General features: G+C 52.9%; 1 protein-coding gene across 2 annotated transcripts in view; it reads left to right on the top strand.

The window, feature by feature from the left end:
* Positions 1 to 5,251: 5,251 nt before the first annotated feature.
* Positions 5,252 to 18,777, top strand: part of LOC144723936 (magnesium transporter NIPA2-like) — a 26,033-nt gene continuing 12,507 nt past the window's right edge. The window contains exons 1-5 of one of the 2 annotated variants that reach the window (XM_078602714.1): positions 5,252 to 5,335; positions 10,384 to 10,596; positions 11,070 to 11,126; positions 11,776 to 11,866; positions 12,404 to 12,564. In XM_078602714.1, the coding sequence (XP_078458840.1) occupies positions 10,458 to 10,596; positions 11,070 to 11,126; positions 11,776 to 11,866; positions 12,404 to 12,564 (448 nt within the window). In that variant the 5' untranslated portion in view covers positions 5,252 to 5,335; positions 10,384 to 10,457. The remainder of the gene's footprint in view (positions 5,336 to 10,383; positions 10,597 to 11,069; positions 11,127 to 11,775; positions 11,867 to 12,403; positions 12,565 to 18,777) is intronic. The other variant, XM_078602715.1, reaches the window with a different exon arrangement.

Raw genomic sequence — 18,777 nt, 5'->3', positions numbered from 1 at the left:
GTCAGGTGCTTCGTTCATCAAGGGCAAGGCAGGTGCCTCGTTCATCAAGGGCATGTCAGGAGCCTCGTTCATCAAGGGCATGTCAGGTGCCTCGTTCATCAAGGGCAAGGCAGGTGCCTCGTTCATCAAGGACATGGCAGGTGCCTCGTTCATCAAGGGCAAGGCAGGTGCCTCGTTCATCAAGGGAATGTCAGGTGCCTCGTTCATCAAGGGCATGGCAGGTGCCTCGTTCATCAAGGGCATGTCAGGTGCCTCGTTCATCAAGGGCAAGGCAGGTGCCTCGTTCATCAAGGGCAAGGCAGGTGCCTCGTTCATCAAGAGCATAGCAGGTGCCTCGTTCATCAAGGGCAAGGCAGGTGCCTCGTTCATCAAGGGCAAGGCAGGTGCCTCGTTCATCAAGGGCAAGGCAGGTGCCTCGTTCATCAAGGGCAAGGCAGGTGCCTCGTTCATCAAGGGCAAGGCAGGTGCCTCGTTCATCAAGGGCAAGGCAGGTGCCTCGTTCATCAAGGGCATGGCAGGTGCCTTGCTCATCAAGGGCATGTCAGGTGCCTCGTTCATCAAGGGCAAGGCAGGTGCCTCGTTCATTAAGGGCATGTCAGGTGCCTCGTTCATCAAGGGCAAGGCAGGTGCCTCGTTCATCAAGGGCATGTCAGGTGCTTCGTTCATCAAGGGCAAGGCAGGTGCCTCGTTCATCAAGGGCATGGCAGGTGCCTTGTTCATCAAGGGCATGTCAGGAGCCTCGTTCATCAAGGGCATGTCAGGTGCCTCGTTCATCAAGGGCATGTCAGGTGCTTCGTTCATCAAGGGCAAGGCATTTGCCTCGTTCATCAAGGGCATGGCAGGTGCCTCGTTCATCAAGGGCAAGGCAGGTGCCTCGTGCATCAAGGGCATGGCAGGTGCCTCGTGCATCAAGGGCAAGGCAGGTGCCTCGTTCATCAAGGGCATGGCAGGTGCCTCGTGCATCAAGGGCAAGGCAGGTGCCTCGTTCATCAAGGGCATGGCAGGTGCCTCATTCATCAAGGGCATTGCAGGTGCCTCGTTCATCAAGGGCAAGGCAGGTGCCTCGTGCATCAAGGGCATGGCAGGTGCCTCGTTCATCAAGGGCAAGGCAGGTGCCTCGTGAATCAAGGGCATGGCAGGTGCCTCGTGCATCAAGGGCAAGGCAGGTGCCTCGTTCATCAAGGGCATGGCAGGTGCCTCGTGCATCAAGGGCATTGCAGGTGCCTCGTTCATTAAGGGCAAGGAAGGTGCCTCGTTCATCAAGGGCAAGGCAGGTGCCTCGTTCAACAAGGGCATGGCAGGTGCCTCGTTCATCAAGGGCATGGCAGGTGCCTCGTTCATCAAGGGCATGGCAGGTGCCTCGTTCATCAAGGGCAAGGCAGGTGCCTCGTTCATCAAGGGCATGGCAGGTGCCTCGTTCATCAAGGGTAAGGCAGGTGCCTCGTTCATCAAGGGCAAGGCAGGTGCCTCGTTCATCAAGGGCAAGGCAGGTGCCTCGTTCATCAAGGGCATGGCAGGTGCCTCGTGCATCAAGGGCATTGCAGGTGCCTCGTTCACCAAGGGCAAGGAAGGTGCCTCGTTCATCAAGGGCAAGGCAGGTGCCTTGTTCATCAAGGGCATGGCAGGTGCCTCGTGCATCAAGGGCATGGCAGGTGCCTCGTTCACCAAGGGCAAGGAAGGTGCCTCGTTCATCAAGGGCAAGGCAGGTGCCTTGTTCATCAAGGGCATGGCAGGTGCCTTGTTCATCAAGGGCATGGCAGGTGCCTCGTGCATCAAGGGCAAGGAAGGTGCCTCGTTCATCAAGGGCAAGGCAGGTGCCTTGTTCATCAAGGGCATGGCAGGTGCCTCGTGCATCAAGGGCAAGGCAGGTGCCTTGTTCATCAAGGGCATGGCAGGTGCCTTGTTCATCAAGGGCAAGGCAGGTGCCTTGTTCATCAAGGGCAAGGAAGGTGCCTCGTTCATCAAGGGCAAGGCAGGTGCCTTGTTCATCAAGGGCATGGCAGGTGCCTCGTGCATCAAGGGCATGGCAGGTGCCTCGTGCATCAAGGGCATGGCAGGTGCCTCGTGCATCAAGGGCATGGCAGGTGCCTTGTTCATCAAGGGCAAGGCAGGAGCCTCGTTCATCAAGGGCAAGGCAGGTACCTCGTTCATCAAGGGCAAGGCAGGTGCCTTGTTCATCAAGGGCAAGGCAGGTACCTCGTTCATCAAGGGCAAGGCAGGTGCCTCGTTCATCAAGGGCATGGCAGGTACCTCGTGCATCAAGGGCAAGGCAGGTGCCTCGTTCATCAAGGGCATGTCAGGTGCTTCGTTCATCAAGGGCAAGGCAGGTGCCTCGTTCATCAAGGGCATGGCAGGTGCCTTGTTCATCAAGGGCATGTCAGGTGCCTCGTTCATCAGGGGCATGGCAGGTGCCTCGTTCATCAAGGGCATGTCAGGTGCCTCGTTCATCAAGGGCATGTCAGGTGCCTCATTCATCAAGGGCATGTCAGGTGCTTCGTTCATCAAGGGCAAGGCAGGTGCCTCGTTCATCAAGGGCATGGCAGGTGCCTCGTGCATCAAGGGCAAGGCAGGTGCCTCGTTCATCAAGGGCATGGCAGGTGCTTCGTTCATCAAGGGCAAGGCAGGTGCCTCGTTCATCAAGGGCATGGCAGGTGCCTTGTTCATCAAGGGCATGTCAGGTGCCTCATTCATCAAGGGCATGTCAGGTGCCTCATTCATCAAGGGCATGTCAGGTGCCTCATTCATCAAGGGCATGTCAGGTGCCTCATTCATCAAGGGCATGTCAGGTGCCTCATTCATCAAGGGCATGTCAGGTGCCTCGTTCATCAAGGGCATGGCAGGTGCCTCGTGCATCAAGGGCAAGTGCCTCGTGCATCAAGGGCAAGGCAGGTGCCTCGTTCATCAAGGGCAAGGCAGGTGCCTTGTTCATCAAGGGCAAGGCAGGTGCCTCGTTCATCAAGGACATGGCAGGTGCCTCGTTCATCAAGGGCATGGCAGGTGCCTCGTTCATCAAGGGCAAGGCAGGTGCCTTGTTCATCAAGGGCAAGGCAGGTGCCTCGTTCATTAAGGGCAAGGCAGGTGCCTTGTTCATCAAGGGCAAGGCAGGTTCCTCGTTCATCAAGAGCAAGGCAGGTGCCTCGTTCATCAAGGGCATGGCAGGTACCTCGTGCATCAAGGGCAATGCAGGTGCCTTGTTCATCAAGGGCATGGCAGGTGCCTCGTGAATCAAGGGCATGGCAGGTACCTCGTGAATCAAGGGCAAGGCAGGTGCCTCGTGCATCAAGGGCATGGCAGGTGCCCCGTGCATCAAGGGCAAGGCAGGTACCTCGTGAATCAAGGGCAAGGCAGGTGCCTCGTTCATCAAGGGCAAGGCAGGTGCCTCGTTCATCAAGGGCAAGGCAGGTACCTCGTTCATCAAGGGCAAGGCAGGTGCCTTGTTCATCAAGGGCAAGGCAGGTGCCTCGTTCATCAAGGGCATGGCAGGTGCCTTGTTCATCAAGGGCAAGGCAGGTGCCTCGTGCATCAAGGGCATGGCAGGTGCCTTGTTCATCAAGGGCAAGGCAGGTGCCTCGTTCATCAAGGGCAAGGCAGGTACCTCGTTCATCAAGGGCAAGGCAGGTGCCTTGTTCATCAAGGGCAAGGCAGGTGCCTCGTTCATCAAGGGCATGGCAGGTACCTCGTGCATCAAGGGCAAGGCAGGTGCCTTGTTCATCAAGGGCATGGCAGGTGCCTCGTTCATCAAGGGCATGGCAGGTGCCTTGTTCATCAAGGGCAAGGCAGGTGCCTCGTTCACCAAGGGCAAGGAAGGTGCCTCGTTCATCAAGGGCAAGGCAGGTGCCTCGTTCATCAAGGGCATGGCAGGTGCCTCGTTCATCAAGGGCAAGGCAGGTGCCTCGTTCATCAAGGGCAAGGCAGGTGCCTCATGCATCAAGGGCATGGCAAGTGCCTGGTGCATCAAGGACAAGGCAGGTGCCTCGTTCATTAAGGGCAAGGCAGGTGCCTCGTTCATCAAGGGCAAGGCAGGTGCCTCGTTCATCAAGGGCATGGCAGGTGCCTCGTTCATTCAGGGCAAGGCAGGTGCCTCGTTCATCAAGGGCAAGGCAAGTGCCTGTTGCATCAAGGGCAAGGCAGGTGCCTCGTTCATCAAGGGCATGGCAGGTGCCTCGTTTATCAAGGGCAAGGCAGGTGCCTCGTTCATCAAGGGCAAGGCAGGTGCCTCATGCATCAAGGGCATGGCAGGTGCCTTGTTCATCAATGGCATGGCAGGGGCCTAGTTCATCAAGGGCATGGCAGGTGCCTCGTGCATCAAGGGCATGGCAGGTGCCTCGTGCATCAAGGGCATGGCAGGTGCCTTGTTCATCAAGGGCAAGGCAGGTGCCTCGTTCATCAAGGGCATGGCAGGTGCCTCGTGCATCAAGGGCATGGCAGGTGCCTCGTTCATCAAGGGCAAGGCAGGTGTCTCGTTCATCAAGGGCATGGCAGGTTCCTCGTGCATCAAGGGCAAGGCAGGTGCCTCGTTCATCAAGGGAATGGCAGGTGCCTCGTTCATCAAGGGCATGGCAGGTGCCTCGTGCATCAAGGGCATGTCAGGTGCCTCGTTCATCAAGGGCAAGGCAGGTGCCTTGTTCATCAAGGGCAAGGTAGGTGCCTTGTTCATCAAGGGCATGGCAGGTGCCTTGTTCATCAAGGGCATGGCAGGTACCTCGTTCATCAAGGGCATGGCAGGTACCTCGTTCATCAAGGGCAAGGCAGGTGCCTCGTTTATCAAGGGCAAAGCAGGTGCCTTGTTCATCAAGGGCATGGCAGGTGCCTCGTTCATCAAGGGCATGGCAGGTACCTCGTTCATCAAGGGCAAGGCAGGTGCCTCGTTTATCAAGGGCAAAGCAGGTGCCTTGTTCATCAAGGGCAAGGCAGGTGCCTCGTTCATCAAGGGCAAGGCAGGTGCCACCATCCAGAGAACTGTCAAGGAGTGCGGGTAATTACTGGCGAAAAGTCGTGCTCAGATTGTAAATGTTGTGGCTTGGCTCTCCAACACACTGGTGTGCTGTACTAGTGACGAATTGGCACGTTATGTTTACGTGACAACCCTTACTAGTTGGCTGTGTCGGGTGGTGGCGGGTGTTAACGACACATTTATATATTTACGCCCGCACGCGGTGACGTCACCACGCCACCTCGTGCTCACGACGCGATGACGTCACCACGCCGGCCTTGCCCAGCCGCTGTCACCGCCTACTTTTTATAGCGATGACGTCACCACGCGAGCCGTGCTTCCGCGTGGTGACGTCACGCGGGCCGCCCCCTCACCGTGCAGTCGGGAGACGCCGAGGCGCGGGTGAGTGACGGAGCTCCGCGTTCGCGCCACGGAGCAGCGAACCGCACGGACGCAACGCGGCGGGATGCGAGGCCGCCACGGCTGCGTCCGTCTCGCCCGCGGGCCGCGGCAGCCAGAACCGCTTCCTCGTCGCCCGCCGCCGTGCCCCGCGTCCCCGCTTTCTCCGTTCCTCACCTTTCGTATTTCCCAGCGCGGATAGGCGACGAGCGCCCCGTCCGCGCCTCCCATTGGCTGCGACCGATCGGCGCGCGCCTCACGCGACCAATGGAGTTCGCCGACTCGGGCCGCGGCGCTCGCGCAGCGTGGGATTTGTAAAGCGTCCGCCGCCCATAGGGGGTGGGGCCACGCTGCTGGACCCGCCCTCTTTGGAGTCTGTGTGTTTAGTGTGTCACTGATGTGTGTGTGGTGTGTGTCACTGATGTGTGTGTGGTGTGTGTCACTGATGTGTGTGTGGTGTGTGTCACTGATGTGTGTGTGTGGTGTGTGTCACTGATGGGTGCGTGGTGTGTGTCACTGATGGGTGCGTGGTGTGTGTCACTGATGGGTGTGTGTGGTGTGTGTCACTGATGGGTGTGTGTGGTGTGTCACTGATGGGTGTGTGGTGTGTGTCACTGATGGGTGTGTGGTGTATGTCACTGATGGGTGTGTTTAGTGTGTGTCACTGATGGGTGTGTGTGGTGTGTGTCACTGATGAGTGCGTGGTGTGTGTCACTGATGGGTGTGTGTGGTGTGTGTCACTGATGGGTGTGTGTTTAGTGTGTCACTGATGTGTGTGTGTGGTGTGTGTCACTGATGGGTGTGTGTTTAGTGTGTCACTGATGTGTGTGTGTGGTGTGTGTCACTGATGTATGTGTGTGGTGTGTGTCACTGATGTGTGTGTGTGGTGTGTGTCACTGATGTGTGTGTGTGTGGTGTGTGTCACTGATGGGTGTGTGTTTAGTGTGTCACTGATGTGTGTGTGTGGTGTGTGTCACTGATGGGTGTGTGTTTAGTGTGTCACTGATGTGTGTGTGTGGTGTGTGTCACTGATGTATGTGTGTGGTGTGTATCACTGATGTGTGTGTGTGGTGTGTGTCACTGATGTGTGTGTGTGTTGTGTGTCACTGATGTGTGTGTGTGGTGTGTGTCACTGATGGGTGTGTGTTTAGTGTGTCACTGATGTGTGTGTGTGGTGTGTGTCACTGATGGGTGTGTGTTTAGTGTGTCACTGATGTGTGTGTGTGGTGTGTGTCACTGATGGGTGTGTGTTTAGTGTGTCACTGATGTGTGTGTGTGGTGTGTGTCACTGATGGGTGTGTGTTTAGTGTGTCACTGATGTGTGTGTGTGTGGTGTGTGTCACTGATGGGTGTGTGTTTAGTGTGTCACTGATGTGTGTGTGTGGTGTGTGTCACTGATGGGTGTGTGTTTAGTGTGTCACTGATGTGTGTGTGTGGTGTGTGTCACTGATGTGTGTGTGGTGTGTGTCACTGATGGGTGTGTGTGGTGTGTCACTGATGGGTGTGGGTGTTACTGATGGGTGTGTGTGGTGTGTGTCACTGATGTGTGTGTGTGGTGTGTGTCACTGATGGGTGTGTGGTGTGTGTCACTGATGGGTGCGTGGTGTGTGTCACTGATGGGTGCGTGGTGTGTGTCACTGATGGGTGTGTGTGGTGTGTGTCACTGATGGGTGTGTGTGGTGTTTCACTGATGGGTGTGTGGTGTGTGTCACTGATGGGTGTGTGGTGTGTGTCACTGATGGGTGTGTTTAGTGTGTGTCACTGATGGGTGTGTGTGGTGTGTCACTGATGAGTGCGTGGTGTGTGTCACTGATGGGTGTGTGGTGTGTGTGTCACTGATGGGTGTGTTTGGTGTGTGTCACTGATGGGTGTGTGGTGTGTGTCACTGATGGGTGTGTGGTGTGTGTCACTGATGGGTGTGTGTGGGGTGTGTCACTGATGAGTGTGTGTGGTGTGTGTCACTTATGGGTGTGTGTGGTGTGTGTCACTGATGGGTGTGTGGGGTGTGTGTCACTGATGGGAGTGTGTGGTGTGCGTCACTGATGGGAGTGTGTGGTGTGCGTCACTGATGGGTGTGTGTGGTGTGCGTCACTGATGGGTGTGTGTGGTGTGCGTCACTGATGGGTGTGTGTGGTGTGTGTCACTTATGGGTGTGTGTGGTGTGTGTCACTGATGGGTGTGTGTTGTGTGTCACTTATGGGTGTGTGTGGTGTGCGTCACTGATGGGAGTGTGTGGTGTGCGTCACTGATGGGTGTGTGTGGTGTGTCACTGATGAGTGTGTGGTGTGTGTCACTAATGGGTGTGTGGTGTGTGTCACTGATGGGTGTGTGTGGTGTGTGTCACTAATGGGTGTGTGGTGTGTGTCACTGATGGGTGTGTGTAGTGTGTGTCACTGATGGGTGTGTGTAGTGTGTGTCACTGATGGGTGTGTGTGGTGTGTGTCACTAATGGGTGTGTGGTGTGTGTCACTGATGGGTGTGTGTGGTGTGTGTCACTGATGGGTGTGTGTGCTGTGTCACTGATGGTTGTGTGGTGTGTGTTACTGATGGGTGTGTGTGGTGTGTGTCACTGATGGGTGTGTGTGGTGTGTGTCACTGATTGGTGTGTGTGGTGTGTGTCACTGATGGGTGTGTTTGGTGTGTGACACTGATGGGTGTGTGTGGTGCATGTCACTGATGGGTGTGTGTGGTTTGTCACTGATGGGTGTGTGGTGTGTGTCACTGATGGGGGTGTCGTGTGTGTCACTGATGGGTGTGTGTGGTGTGTGTCACTGATGGGTGTGTTTAGTGTGTGTCACTTATGGGTGTGTGTGGTGTGTGTCACTGATGGGTGTGTGTGGTGTCTGTCACTTATGGGTGTGTGGTGTGTGTCACTGATGGGTGTGTGTGGTGTGTGACACTGATGGGTGTGTAGTGTGTGTCACTGATGGGTGTGTAGTGTGTGTGTCACTGATGGGTGTGTGGTGTGTGTCACTGATGGGTGTGTGTTGTGTGTCACTGATGGGTGTGTGGTGTGTGTCACTGATGGGTGTGTGTGGTGTCACTGATGGGTGTATGTGGTGTGTGTCACTGATGGGTGTGTGTGTTACTGATGGGTGTGTGTGGTGTGTGTCACTGATGGGTGTGTGTGGTGTGTGTCACTGATTGGTGTGTGTGGTGTGTGTCACTGATGGGTGTGTTTGGTGTGTGACACTGATGGGTGTGTGTGGTGCATGTCACTGATGGGTGTGTGTGGTGCGTGTCACTGATGGGTGTGTGTGGTGTGTCACTGATGGGTGTGTGTGGTGTGTGTCACTGATGAGTGTGTGTGGTGTGTGTCACTTATGGGTGTGTGTGGTGTGTGTCACTGATGGGTGTGTGGGGTGTGTGTCACTGATGGGAGTGTGTGGTGTGCGTCACTGATGGGAGTGTGTGGTGTGCGTCACTGATGGGTGTGTGTGGTGTGTGTCACTGATGGGTGTGTGTGTTACTGATGGGTGTGTGTGGTGTGTGTCACTGATGGGTGTGTGTGGTGTGTGTCACTGATTGGTGTGTGTGGTGTGTGTCACTGATGGGTGTGTTTGGTGTGTGACACTGATGGGTGTGTGTGGTGCATGTCACTGATGGGTGTGTGTGGTGCGTGTCACTGATGGGTGTGTGTGGTGTGTCACTGATGGGTGTGTGTGGTGTGTGTCACTGATGGGTGTGTGTAGTGTGTGTCACTGATGGGTGTGTGGTGTGTGTCCCTGATGGGTGTGTGTGGGCTATGTCACTGATGGGTGTGTCACTGATGGGTGTGTGGTGTGTCACTGATGGGTATTAACTACTAGAGTTGCCTAGTGTGTGTGTGTTGTGTGTGGCTGATGGGTCTCCATAACGGGGGTGGCCCCAGTGTGTGTGGAGTGTCACTGATGGGTGTCAACTACTAGAGAAGGCCCAGTGTGGATTGTGTGCCACTGATGGGGTGTCAAGCATGACGATGGCTCAGCATTAGTGGAATGTTTTGGAAAGATAAATTAAATCTCAGAATAACTTGGACGAAAAAGTTTAGTGCAATGAGTGTACACAATACTTATAATGGAAGAATAGAGTCCTGTGTTGATGTAGGTTTTCATAGCTCGATATCTGAGAGCATTTCTCAGAGTCCTGTGTGTTTTATAATGCCAGGTACGCACAGTGCGGCCATTCACACGGGGCGATGTATGATTAACAGACGTTGCCAAGCTCAGAGCCGTGTAAACTGCAGTCATAAATGTAGCCAAAGTGCAATATTGGTCCTCCAATGAAAGTAATGCAAAAACAGTTTTTTGTTTTAAATATAGCATCAATGGCTGCACAATGTAATAGTTGCCTCTCGCATAAGTATCGGAATTATCGGTGTCATTGTCAACACCTGGCAAGAGAATTGCAAAAGCAATTTGAATATTGACCTCACCACACAAAAACGGTGTTCACAGGCTGATGCTGTTTTACAGACAGGTTAGAGTTTACGGAATAGTTTCTGCAGTGTTTCCTTTTGAAAATTAACACATTAAAATTCACAATATAAAACCTAAGAGAAGATGGCACGAGGTAGTCAGGGCAGATATTGGTGATTGGCGATTGCTGCGTGTCGACTATGCAGCATCTGCGGGTGCTGGCGGACGGTATGGACCATTGGCGAGGTGTGGTGGCATAAGTGGCTTTGCTCACGGTGACATATGGATCTGTTGTATAAAGTGAAGTTTTTGATTGCCAGTTTTCTGCTTGGTTGTGGGGTTCTCAGGTCTCAGTTTAAAAATAGGTCATCTCAATGAGATGTTGTTTGGGAGAAAAAAAACGAATTAATTTGCATCCTAACTAATATGGTAGTCGTATATTTCAATTATTTGGTTACTGTAATAACATGGCTCTGAGGAACAGTCTTGTTATCAGTGACGCCTTGCCCTGAAAATGTTTGCCAACTCTGTGCCACTTGTCGTCGCGTAATCATGCCACCTTTAGTGAGCGTCAGGGTTCTAGACTCTGCCCGCCCCCTGTGCTGGTGAGGTGCTAACTAATTAGAAACATTATGCTTGCATGATCCTGTGCAGCCAGAATCCCACATGAGCCAGTGACAAGGCTGTGGAGGTAGCAGTGCACTCTGGGCAGCCAGAGGGGCGGCAGCATGGAAGGAGGCAAGGACAAGTACGGCTTCTACGTAGGCTTGGGTCTGGCCATCAGCTCCAGCCTCTTCATCGGGGGCAGCTACATCCTTAAGAAGAAGGGTCTTCTGAAGCTGGCGAAAACAGGGTCAACGAGGGCAGGTAGTGTCTCCTCAGCCACGGCATCTGCCTCCTGGCCCCACACTTACCCCTGACCACCAACAAAAGCCACTTGACTACATGCGACTCCATGTGACGACAAACACCAGCCTCGTGATCACTCGTGACTACCTATTATTATTGCTACCCATAACCACTGACACTAACGCCATGACTGACCTGGGACCCTGGTCTCGGTGGCCGTATTATGCTTTTGATGGTTGTCATGGCCTTCCCTACTTTACTATAAGGTTTTTATTTTTACGTTTTGCCATTGTTCCCGTGTTCTGTCGTGTTGTGTTCCTTGTTCTGTGTACTACACTCTGAGGTGCATTCACATGTAAGTGCTCTTTAAATGCAAACCATGCTTGTTAATTGTGAAAATAGAAAGCATTTCATATGAAAAAGCTTAATACGTAAACACGTTTAGTTTCAGCCCAGAATTTGTAATCCTGTGCGTTGCATCGTTTTTTCAGGGCAGGGTGGGCATGCCTACCTCAAGGAATGGCTTTGGTGGGCTGGACTTCTTTCCAGTAAGTTGTCCTTGTGTATCCCACACGTGAAAATAAATGCATAAAATAACTCGTGAAAGTGCAGGGTGTATGAACATACAAAGCATTTATTTTCGCTTCTTTGAGGTTGTTAATCATGGCCCACGCTTAATCGTCCAGGCAGCGGTCACTGCAGGTGGCCTGTGATATGCAGGCAAGGATTGGTGGATTACACAGATGTTGTGATGCTCCTTTCCCGTGGGCGTCGAGGGGGTGCCATACCCTTGCTCACCAGGAGAAGGTGTATTGCAAGTGAACTAATCTCCATTTCTTCCCATCTCAGTGTTGCCCCTGAGTGCAAGGCGTGGGATTTCTTTGGATGCTCCAGTTTCATCCAACTTGTATAATAAACACAACTCATCAATAACTGGCTCAAAATATATTAACATAAACAACAAATGCAGTACCCTTCTGAAAAGAGTCCATGGACTTAGTCTGGCTTTCCAGGATACATAAGTAAATTGTAAATATTAATTCAATTTGCAGAAATGACAGGAAGCACGTGCATTAATTGAATCTGCCATGAACATATTTAGAAAAATCCCAATGTACTTGCAGACGCTAACCATCAACGCGTATCCCTTCACCGCCACGCCCCCTCTGTGAATGTTGCTTTCGTGTCGTTGCGCAGTGGGAGCTGGCGAGGGTGCGAACTTCGCTGCCTATGCATTTGCTCCGGCCACGCTGGTCACTCCGCTAGGTGCCCTGAGTGTCCTTGTCAGGTGAGTGTGCACCTGGTCAAATAGAGCAAGATCCCAGCTGCTGAGCCCATGAATGTTATGAAGTGCAATCAACTCTCGGAGAATTTGAATTGCCACAAAGTCAACATTTATTTTTTCACAGCCATCGCCAATTATTTAAAAAATCCACTACATCACTTCTGAAAGAATCTGTAGTTATTGCAACGTTGACACCTGATCTTCAAGGTCTGCTCTTACAGTATCCCACAATCTCGCTGTAGGTCTTCCCTTTGACTACCAACTTCCAGGCACCACTCCACACCTGTCTCGGTCACCTGCCCTCCGGCATTCTGCACAATTGTCCCACGTATCGCGAACTCCTTTTACGGATTGCACCTCCAACACGGTCGCACCATTTTCTGTTCCGAACTTCCACATTTCTTAAACCAGGACTGTCCCGTCCAACCGGGACGTTTGGCAGCTTTATCCATGGTAGGTTACTGGTGTTCCCTGGTGGTTTTATGTTGGTGCAGTGGTTATGTGTAGCCGTGTCGCTGCGTGTCTCCGTGCACCCCACAGTGCAGTGCTGTCGTCGTACTACCTGAATGAGAAGCTGAACCTACATGGAAAGCTGGGCTGCATGCTGTGCCTGTTGGGCTCCACTGTCATGGTGATCCACGCTCCGCAGGAGGAAGAGGTGGAGTCTCTGGAGGTGATGGCTGTGAAGCTGCAGGACCCCGGTGAGTGCTGACTCAGCTGTGGCTGACACAGAGGCTGACCTGACAGCTTTTGAAGCCCTAGCAACAGCTGTTGATAGGGACACATCATACATTTATTGGCAGTGGCTGAAATGGGAATGTAGGAATGCTAGCATTAAAGCCTTTTGCTGATGCTTGTTGCTGCTTCCCCTCTACGGAAACATTGTCGCTTAGCAATAGGAACCATTCTGAAGAGTACCAGCGTACGTATGTGGTGTTCTAAGAAGTGCCAGTGTGGCATACTGGCACATACCACTGCAAACGAGCACAAACTTTGCCATAAAACATTATTCTTCTTCTTTCGTATGGCTGCTGATTTAGATGCAGAACATTCAGGTGGTCAAGCCAGATATCCACGTCAGGATCACTGGAGTATATCGCTGTGCTGTCTCCTTCGTATTTGTTAACCGGGCTTTGCATCGGTATATGTTGTATGTTCTGTTCTGGATGACCACAGTCGCACACTGGAGAGTTTTTAATTTTCCATTTGTGCATCAGGTATCCGCATCTGCTGCCATGGTTTGTGCACTGGATGTGGTTTAGGGTGGATCACGAGCTTCACGGCAGATCAAACCGAGGGATCTTCTGTGTTGAGTCTTTCACGAGATGTTTGTTTGCGTTCTTTTGAACTCCATTGAGTGTGACTTTAAGCGATGGCGAGGGATGTTATTGAGGTCCTGATGAATGGGAAGGCGACTGTTCTCGATTCGCAGGACTTCCCAGAGAGTTGCAGCGTTGCGGCGGATGAGTGGGGAAGAGATGTGGTGACAGCACGGGCAGCCAGGGTGTTGGGGTCGACTTGAGGGTTCTAGTGATATACCGCATTGCAGTGTTCAATTGGACATCAACAAGTCGGGTGTGACAACTTCTGGTCGATATTGGTGCACAGTACTTGGCTATAGAGTGCACAAGGGCCACCGGTGATGTCCATATCACTGGGTGCTGTGGCACCTCAGCTCGTGTTTTCCAGTTTCTGAACCAGGTTGATCCTTGTTTTGGTCTTGGCAGCTACCTTTTTCAAGTGGTCTTGCAAGTTTAGCGTACGGTCCAGATTCACTCTGAGATAGGTTTGAATTACAATTGTTTACTTGGGAAAGCCTCACTGAGTCCGAAGACTTTTCAGGAGTTCCTGCTCGTTTTAACAGTAGACAGCTATGTGTTTCGAACGAAAGTAGCTTTTTGGTTCTTTCGGTAAAGTCACGTAGATAGAAAATTAATAGATCACGACGTTTCGATCGCAACACAAGCAACCATCATCAGGTGAAACAAACGTAGCCAGAGAACTGCTGACGCAGGAGAAAGAGCTGCTGCTGCAACACGAGGTTATAGAGGCTTGAGGTGGGCTCAACCCAAGGGTAAGTGGGCGGAGCTAGAGATGGAATTTTCATGTAAATGTAAGAGATTAGCATGTCAATGTGAGACGGCTCCAGCAACCGGGGGCTGTGCCAATGCAAGAGCAACTACGAGGAGAGACCAGCATGTCAACGAGAGAGACACACATGGAGAGAGAGACACACATGGAGAGAGAGACACACGTGGAGAGAGAGAGAGAGACACACACAGAGGGACAACCCACAAACAGAGAGAGACATCCACATAGAGAGAGACACACATGGAGAGAGAGAGAGAGACACACAGAGGGACAACCCACAAACAGAGAGAAACATCCACATAGAGAGAGACACACACAGAGACGCACACATAGACGCACACAGAGATGCACACAGAGAGACAACCACAGAGAGACACATATAGAGACACACGCACATAGAGAGAGACACAACAACAACAAAAACAACCGCCATTCGCCACTAAGTGGCGGTGACGTCACCACGACGCTTGTGCCAGGCTATGTGCACCTTGAGGCCACGTGAAGTGTCGAACGCCCGCTGGCAGGAAGTCACGGGGCAGACCCAGGTGCCATGGGTCAACTGACTGAGATGACTGGCTGATGCACCACCTGTGCCCCCTACTGTACCAACTTGCTGTGCTTTAGCCACCCGGCGCTCCGCTCGTTGTTGTGAGTGTCGCTCCTCCGCCCTCCGTTGTTGTTGGAGGGCGACTGCCTCCAACTGCCCAGCAGCGTTTTTCACGAGCCTCCTCCACAGAGGCCGATCTTGACACTGCTGGTACCAGTCATCGGCAAGTCCACTCAGCTCCACATCTTCTTGTACCACATCACTCCATCTCTTCTCAAGCCCATGCCACGCCCGTTTAGCCCCCTCTATCTAGCCGAACAAAAGCTGTTTAGGCATGCGGGCTATATAACCCAGCCAACGCAGCCTTGCCTGCCGGAGGAGCTCACTGATGGGGCTTTGCCCAGAGCTTTCAAGGATTTGTGAGCTCCACACAATCTAGCCTGATTAAACCCAGGATGGATCGTAGGCAAGCCAGCCTAAATGTTTCCAATCGGCGAAGATGCTCCATTAGGGGGGTCCATGTTTCGCAAGCGTAGCGAAGGGAGGGAATGACCGTGGCGGAGAAGACTTGAAGCTTCGTACGGAGCGACAGACCAGGTAGCTTCTGCACAGTGTTACGCAACCGATGAAAAGATAATGCTGCTGGACTGATTTTGAGTGAGACCTCTGCTGTCAAACTGGAGCTGGTCATGAGCATACTGCCCAGGTATGGGAGACTCTCCACTCTCTCCACAAGTGCCCCATCACCGATTGGGAGTTGTGGGGGTGGGTTGCCCGATGGTGCAAAATACCCAGACAGGTGCTTAGTTTTGGTGGGGCTGATGGTAAGGCCCCACCTCTTAGTGGCACGCTCCAGTTTCAGCAGCAGCGCCTCCAACTCCTCCTCTGAGTGAGCGGCAATTACCAGATCATCGGCATACATAACGTGGTTGACCAATAGGGAGCCATCCCTTAACCACACCCGGGCATCGATCAGACTCTCATTGTATCTGTACCAGATGGAAATTCCTCTGGTACAGCCATCAAAGGCTTCACGAACTACGTGGTCGAAAAAGATGTTAAATAATGTGGGAGCCAGAGGATATCCCTGTCGCACCCCAAGGTGAACAGGGAAAGGCTCTGACTCCCGGCCACGTAGTTTTACCCGGGCACGCTCACCATCATGAAGGTCTTTAATGATCGTGAGCAGAGGGTTATGGACTCCGAAAGCACGAAGAACAACGCAGAGCCCAGGCCTACTGATGGTATCATAGGCCTTGACCAGGTCAATAAAGCAGAGATGTAGGTCTTGTTGGAATTCCCTACACCTCTGCTGTAGCAAACGGACAGAAAATATGGCATCTGTGCAGGACTGCCCTTTCTTGAAACCACATTGAGGCTCCGCAAGCCTCACCTCAGCGTGCCTGGCAAGGCGATGTTGAATAATCCTTGCCACGACTTTTCCCGGCACACTGATGAGTGAGATGCCCCTGTAGTTGTTAGTCTGTGCGGTCCCCCTTCTTAAAGAGGGGGACCACAAGGGATTCCTTCCAATCCTGCAGAACCCGTCCAGTGGTCCAGACTGTTATGATGTCATGTAGGGCAGTCTGTGCACAAACGCCACCTTCCCTCAGCATTTCGCTTGGGAGATCATCTCTGCCCGGTGCCTTTCCTGGTCTCAGACTCTGGATCGCCTTTAGTGCTTCCTCAACAGATGGAACCTCAGCCAGACACTCACAGGGGGTGACTTCTTCCCCCCAATATTTGAGACACCGCAGCCTCAACAGGGTCATCCCCACTTTGTCCCACGATGTTTTCCATGTCGAGGGATTTACCCTCCCCCAGGACTTCACAGAAATGCTCAGCAAATCTGCAAACCTGTTCCTGGGGGTCGGAGATTGGATCACCATTTTTTCCCCAAATTATGGTAATAGGTGTTGCGCTGCAGGTTACTCTTTTGATGGAGTTAAATAGGAATTTGTGATCGCGGGCCATTGAGGCAAACTCCATCTCCTCAGCAACCCACGACCACCACCCATCCTTGCAGCGCTGCACGGATCTCCGAACCTCCGAGCGAAGGCTGTGGTAAGCCTCCTCATTCTCTGCTGTGGGATGCTGTAGACAGTAAGAGTGGGCCTGTCGCTTTTTCTCAACCATCCTGAACACCTCCTCTGTCAGCCAGGGTCTCTGGGGAGGTCTGGAACGCGTACCCAAAGCTGCCATTACAGCTGCCTGAGTCATAGTCCTAAACTTCGCCCATTTACCCTCGACATCTGGAGGAGTGGGGGACGATGCCAACCCCAGCCGCAAGTCATGATGAAATTCCCGCTTGCAACTTTCATCAGCTAGCTGAGACCAGGCCACCACCACCGGAGTGAAAGAATGGCAGGTGCATCTTACAGATGACAAGTCGATGGTCAGAGGGCAGATCAGCTCCACGGTAGGTCCTGGTGTTAAGGACATGGGCCTGCATTCGCTGTTCCGTCACTATGTAGTCCAGCAGATGTTCTTGCTTGCACCCAGCATGCATCCATGATGTTGTGTGGATGCGCTGATGCCGGAACAGCGTGTTGGTAATTACAAGCCCATGGGCTGCACAAAAATCTAGCAGCCTCCTACCGTTGTTATTGAGCTGATCTGGCCCATGCCTTCCAATCACTCCAGACCAGGTGCCAGCATCATGACCAACTCGGGCATTGCAGTCACCCAACAAGATGACTCTATCCCGAGGGGCCACTTTAGCCAGCACCTGTGACACGAGGTCATAGAAGGCATCTGACTCATTGTCTTTGCCTACATCTCTCCGTGGATGTTCGTCTTCGGTGGGGGCATAAGTAACCGAAATAAGTAACCACGACCACCACTCCGATTGATGGGAAGGCGAGCCCAAAGTAGCCTGGGGCTTACAGCTTCCCCACACCTCACCGCCATGCTCCAACGTCTCCCCTTCATTATTTTGTTCAGAAGAAGAGCCACTCCCTGTTGTTTGGTAGTCTCCTGCCCCAAGTAGAGGACTGTCCACCCCTCATGGTGGCAGGAGCCAGAGCCGGTCCACCGGACCTCCTGAATGCCACAGATCCAGGCGGTACCGGTCCAGCTCCTGACAGAGGAGTGGCAGCATCTCCTCGGCAGTGAGCGTTCGAACATTCCACGTGGCCATCCGTAGTGGCTGTTTGTTGTTTCTGGAGGAGCCCCGAGGGTAAAGATTAAATATTGTTTGGCCAGGAGACGTCATAGACGCCTGTCCCCCCAGGGCCTCCGGCACAAGCTTATTAATTAGATATTTTGTACTTGGTTTTGTGGTAATTTATTGAAGGTGGAGGGGTTACCAGCCCCTCACACCCGTCCAGAGCCCCCATTTGGCCGCTATGGTGGTCACAGACGCCCTGAGAGGAAAGACCAATCGGAATTGGCCCTCCCCCCCACAGCACTGTCCATGGCAGCATTGCCCATCCAGCACCACGAGGAGGTAGGGGGTTGTTTTTGCCAGACAGAGAGAGACACACACAGAGACACAGAGAGAGAGAGAGACACACACCCAGAGAGACAGAGACACACACCCAGAGAGACACACACAGAGAGACACACACACCCAGAGAGACACACATAGCGAGCGAGACCCACACAGAGGGAGACATACGGAGACACACAGAGACACACCACAGAGAGACAACCCCCACACAGAGAGACAAACACAGAGAGAGAGAGAGACACAGAGAGAGACAACCACAGAGAGAGACACACACAGAGAGAGACGCACAGAGAGAGACACAGAGAGAGAGAGACACACAGAGAGAGACACACAGAGAGACACAGAGAGACACACAGAGAGACACACCCAGAGAGACAACCCCCACACAGAGAGAGAGAGACACACACAGAGAGAGACACACACAGAGAGAGACACACACAGAGAGAGAGACACACAGAGAGAGAGAGAGACACACACAGAGAGAGACACACAGAGAGAGAGACACACACAGAGAGAGAGACACACACAGAGAGACACAAACAGAGAGAGACACACACAGAGAGACACACACAGAGAGACACACACAGAGAGAGAGACACACACAGAGAAAGAGACACACACAGAGACAACTCCCACACAGAGAGAGACACACACAGAGAGACACACACAGAGAGACAACCACAGAGAGAGACAACCACAGAGAGAGACGCACAGAGAGAGACACAGAGAGACACACACACGGAGAGAGACACACACACGGAGAGAGACACACACACGGAGAGAGACACACAGAGAGACAACCACAGAGAGACACACAGAGAGAGA

This window comes from Lampetra planeri, chromosome 19, assembly GCF_965212315.1.
Source record: "Lampetra planeri chromosome 19, kcLamPlan1.2.h2, whole genome shotgun sequence".
NCBI classification, from domain to species: domain Eukaryota; kingdom Metazoa; phylum Chordata; class Hyperoartia; order Petromyzontiformes; family Petromyzontidae; genus Lampetra; species Lampetra planeri.
This window is presented reverse-complemented; position numbering and strand designations above follow the sequence as displayed.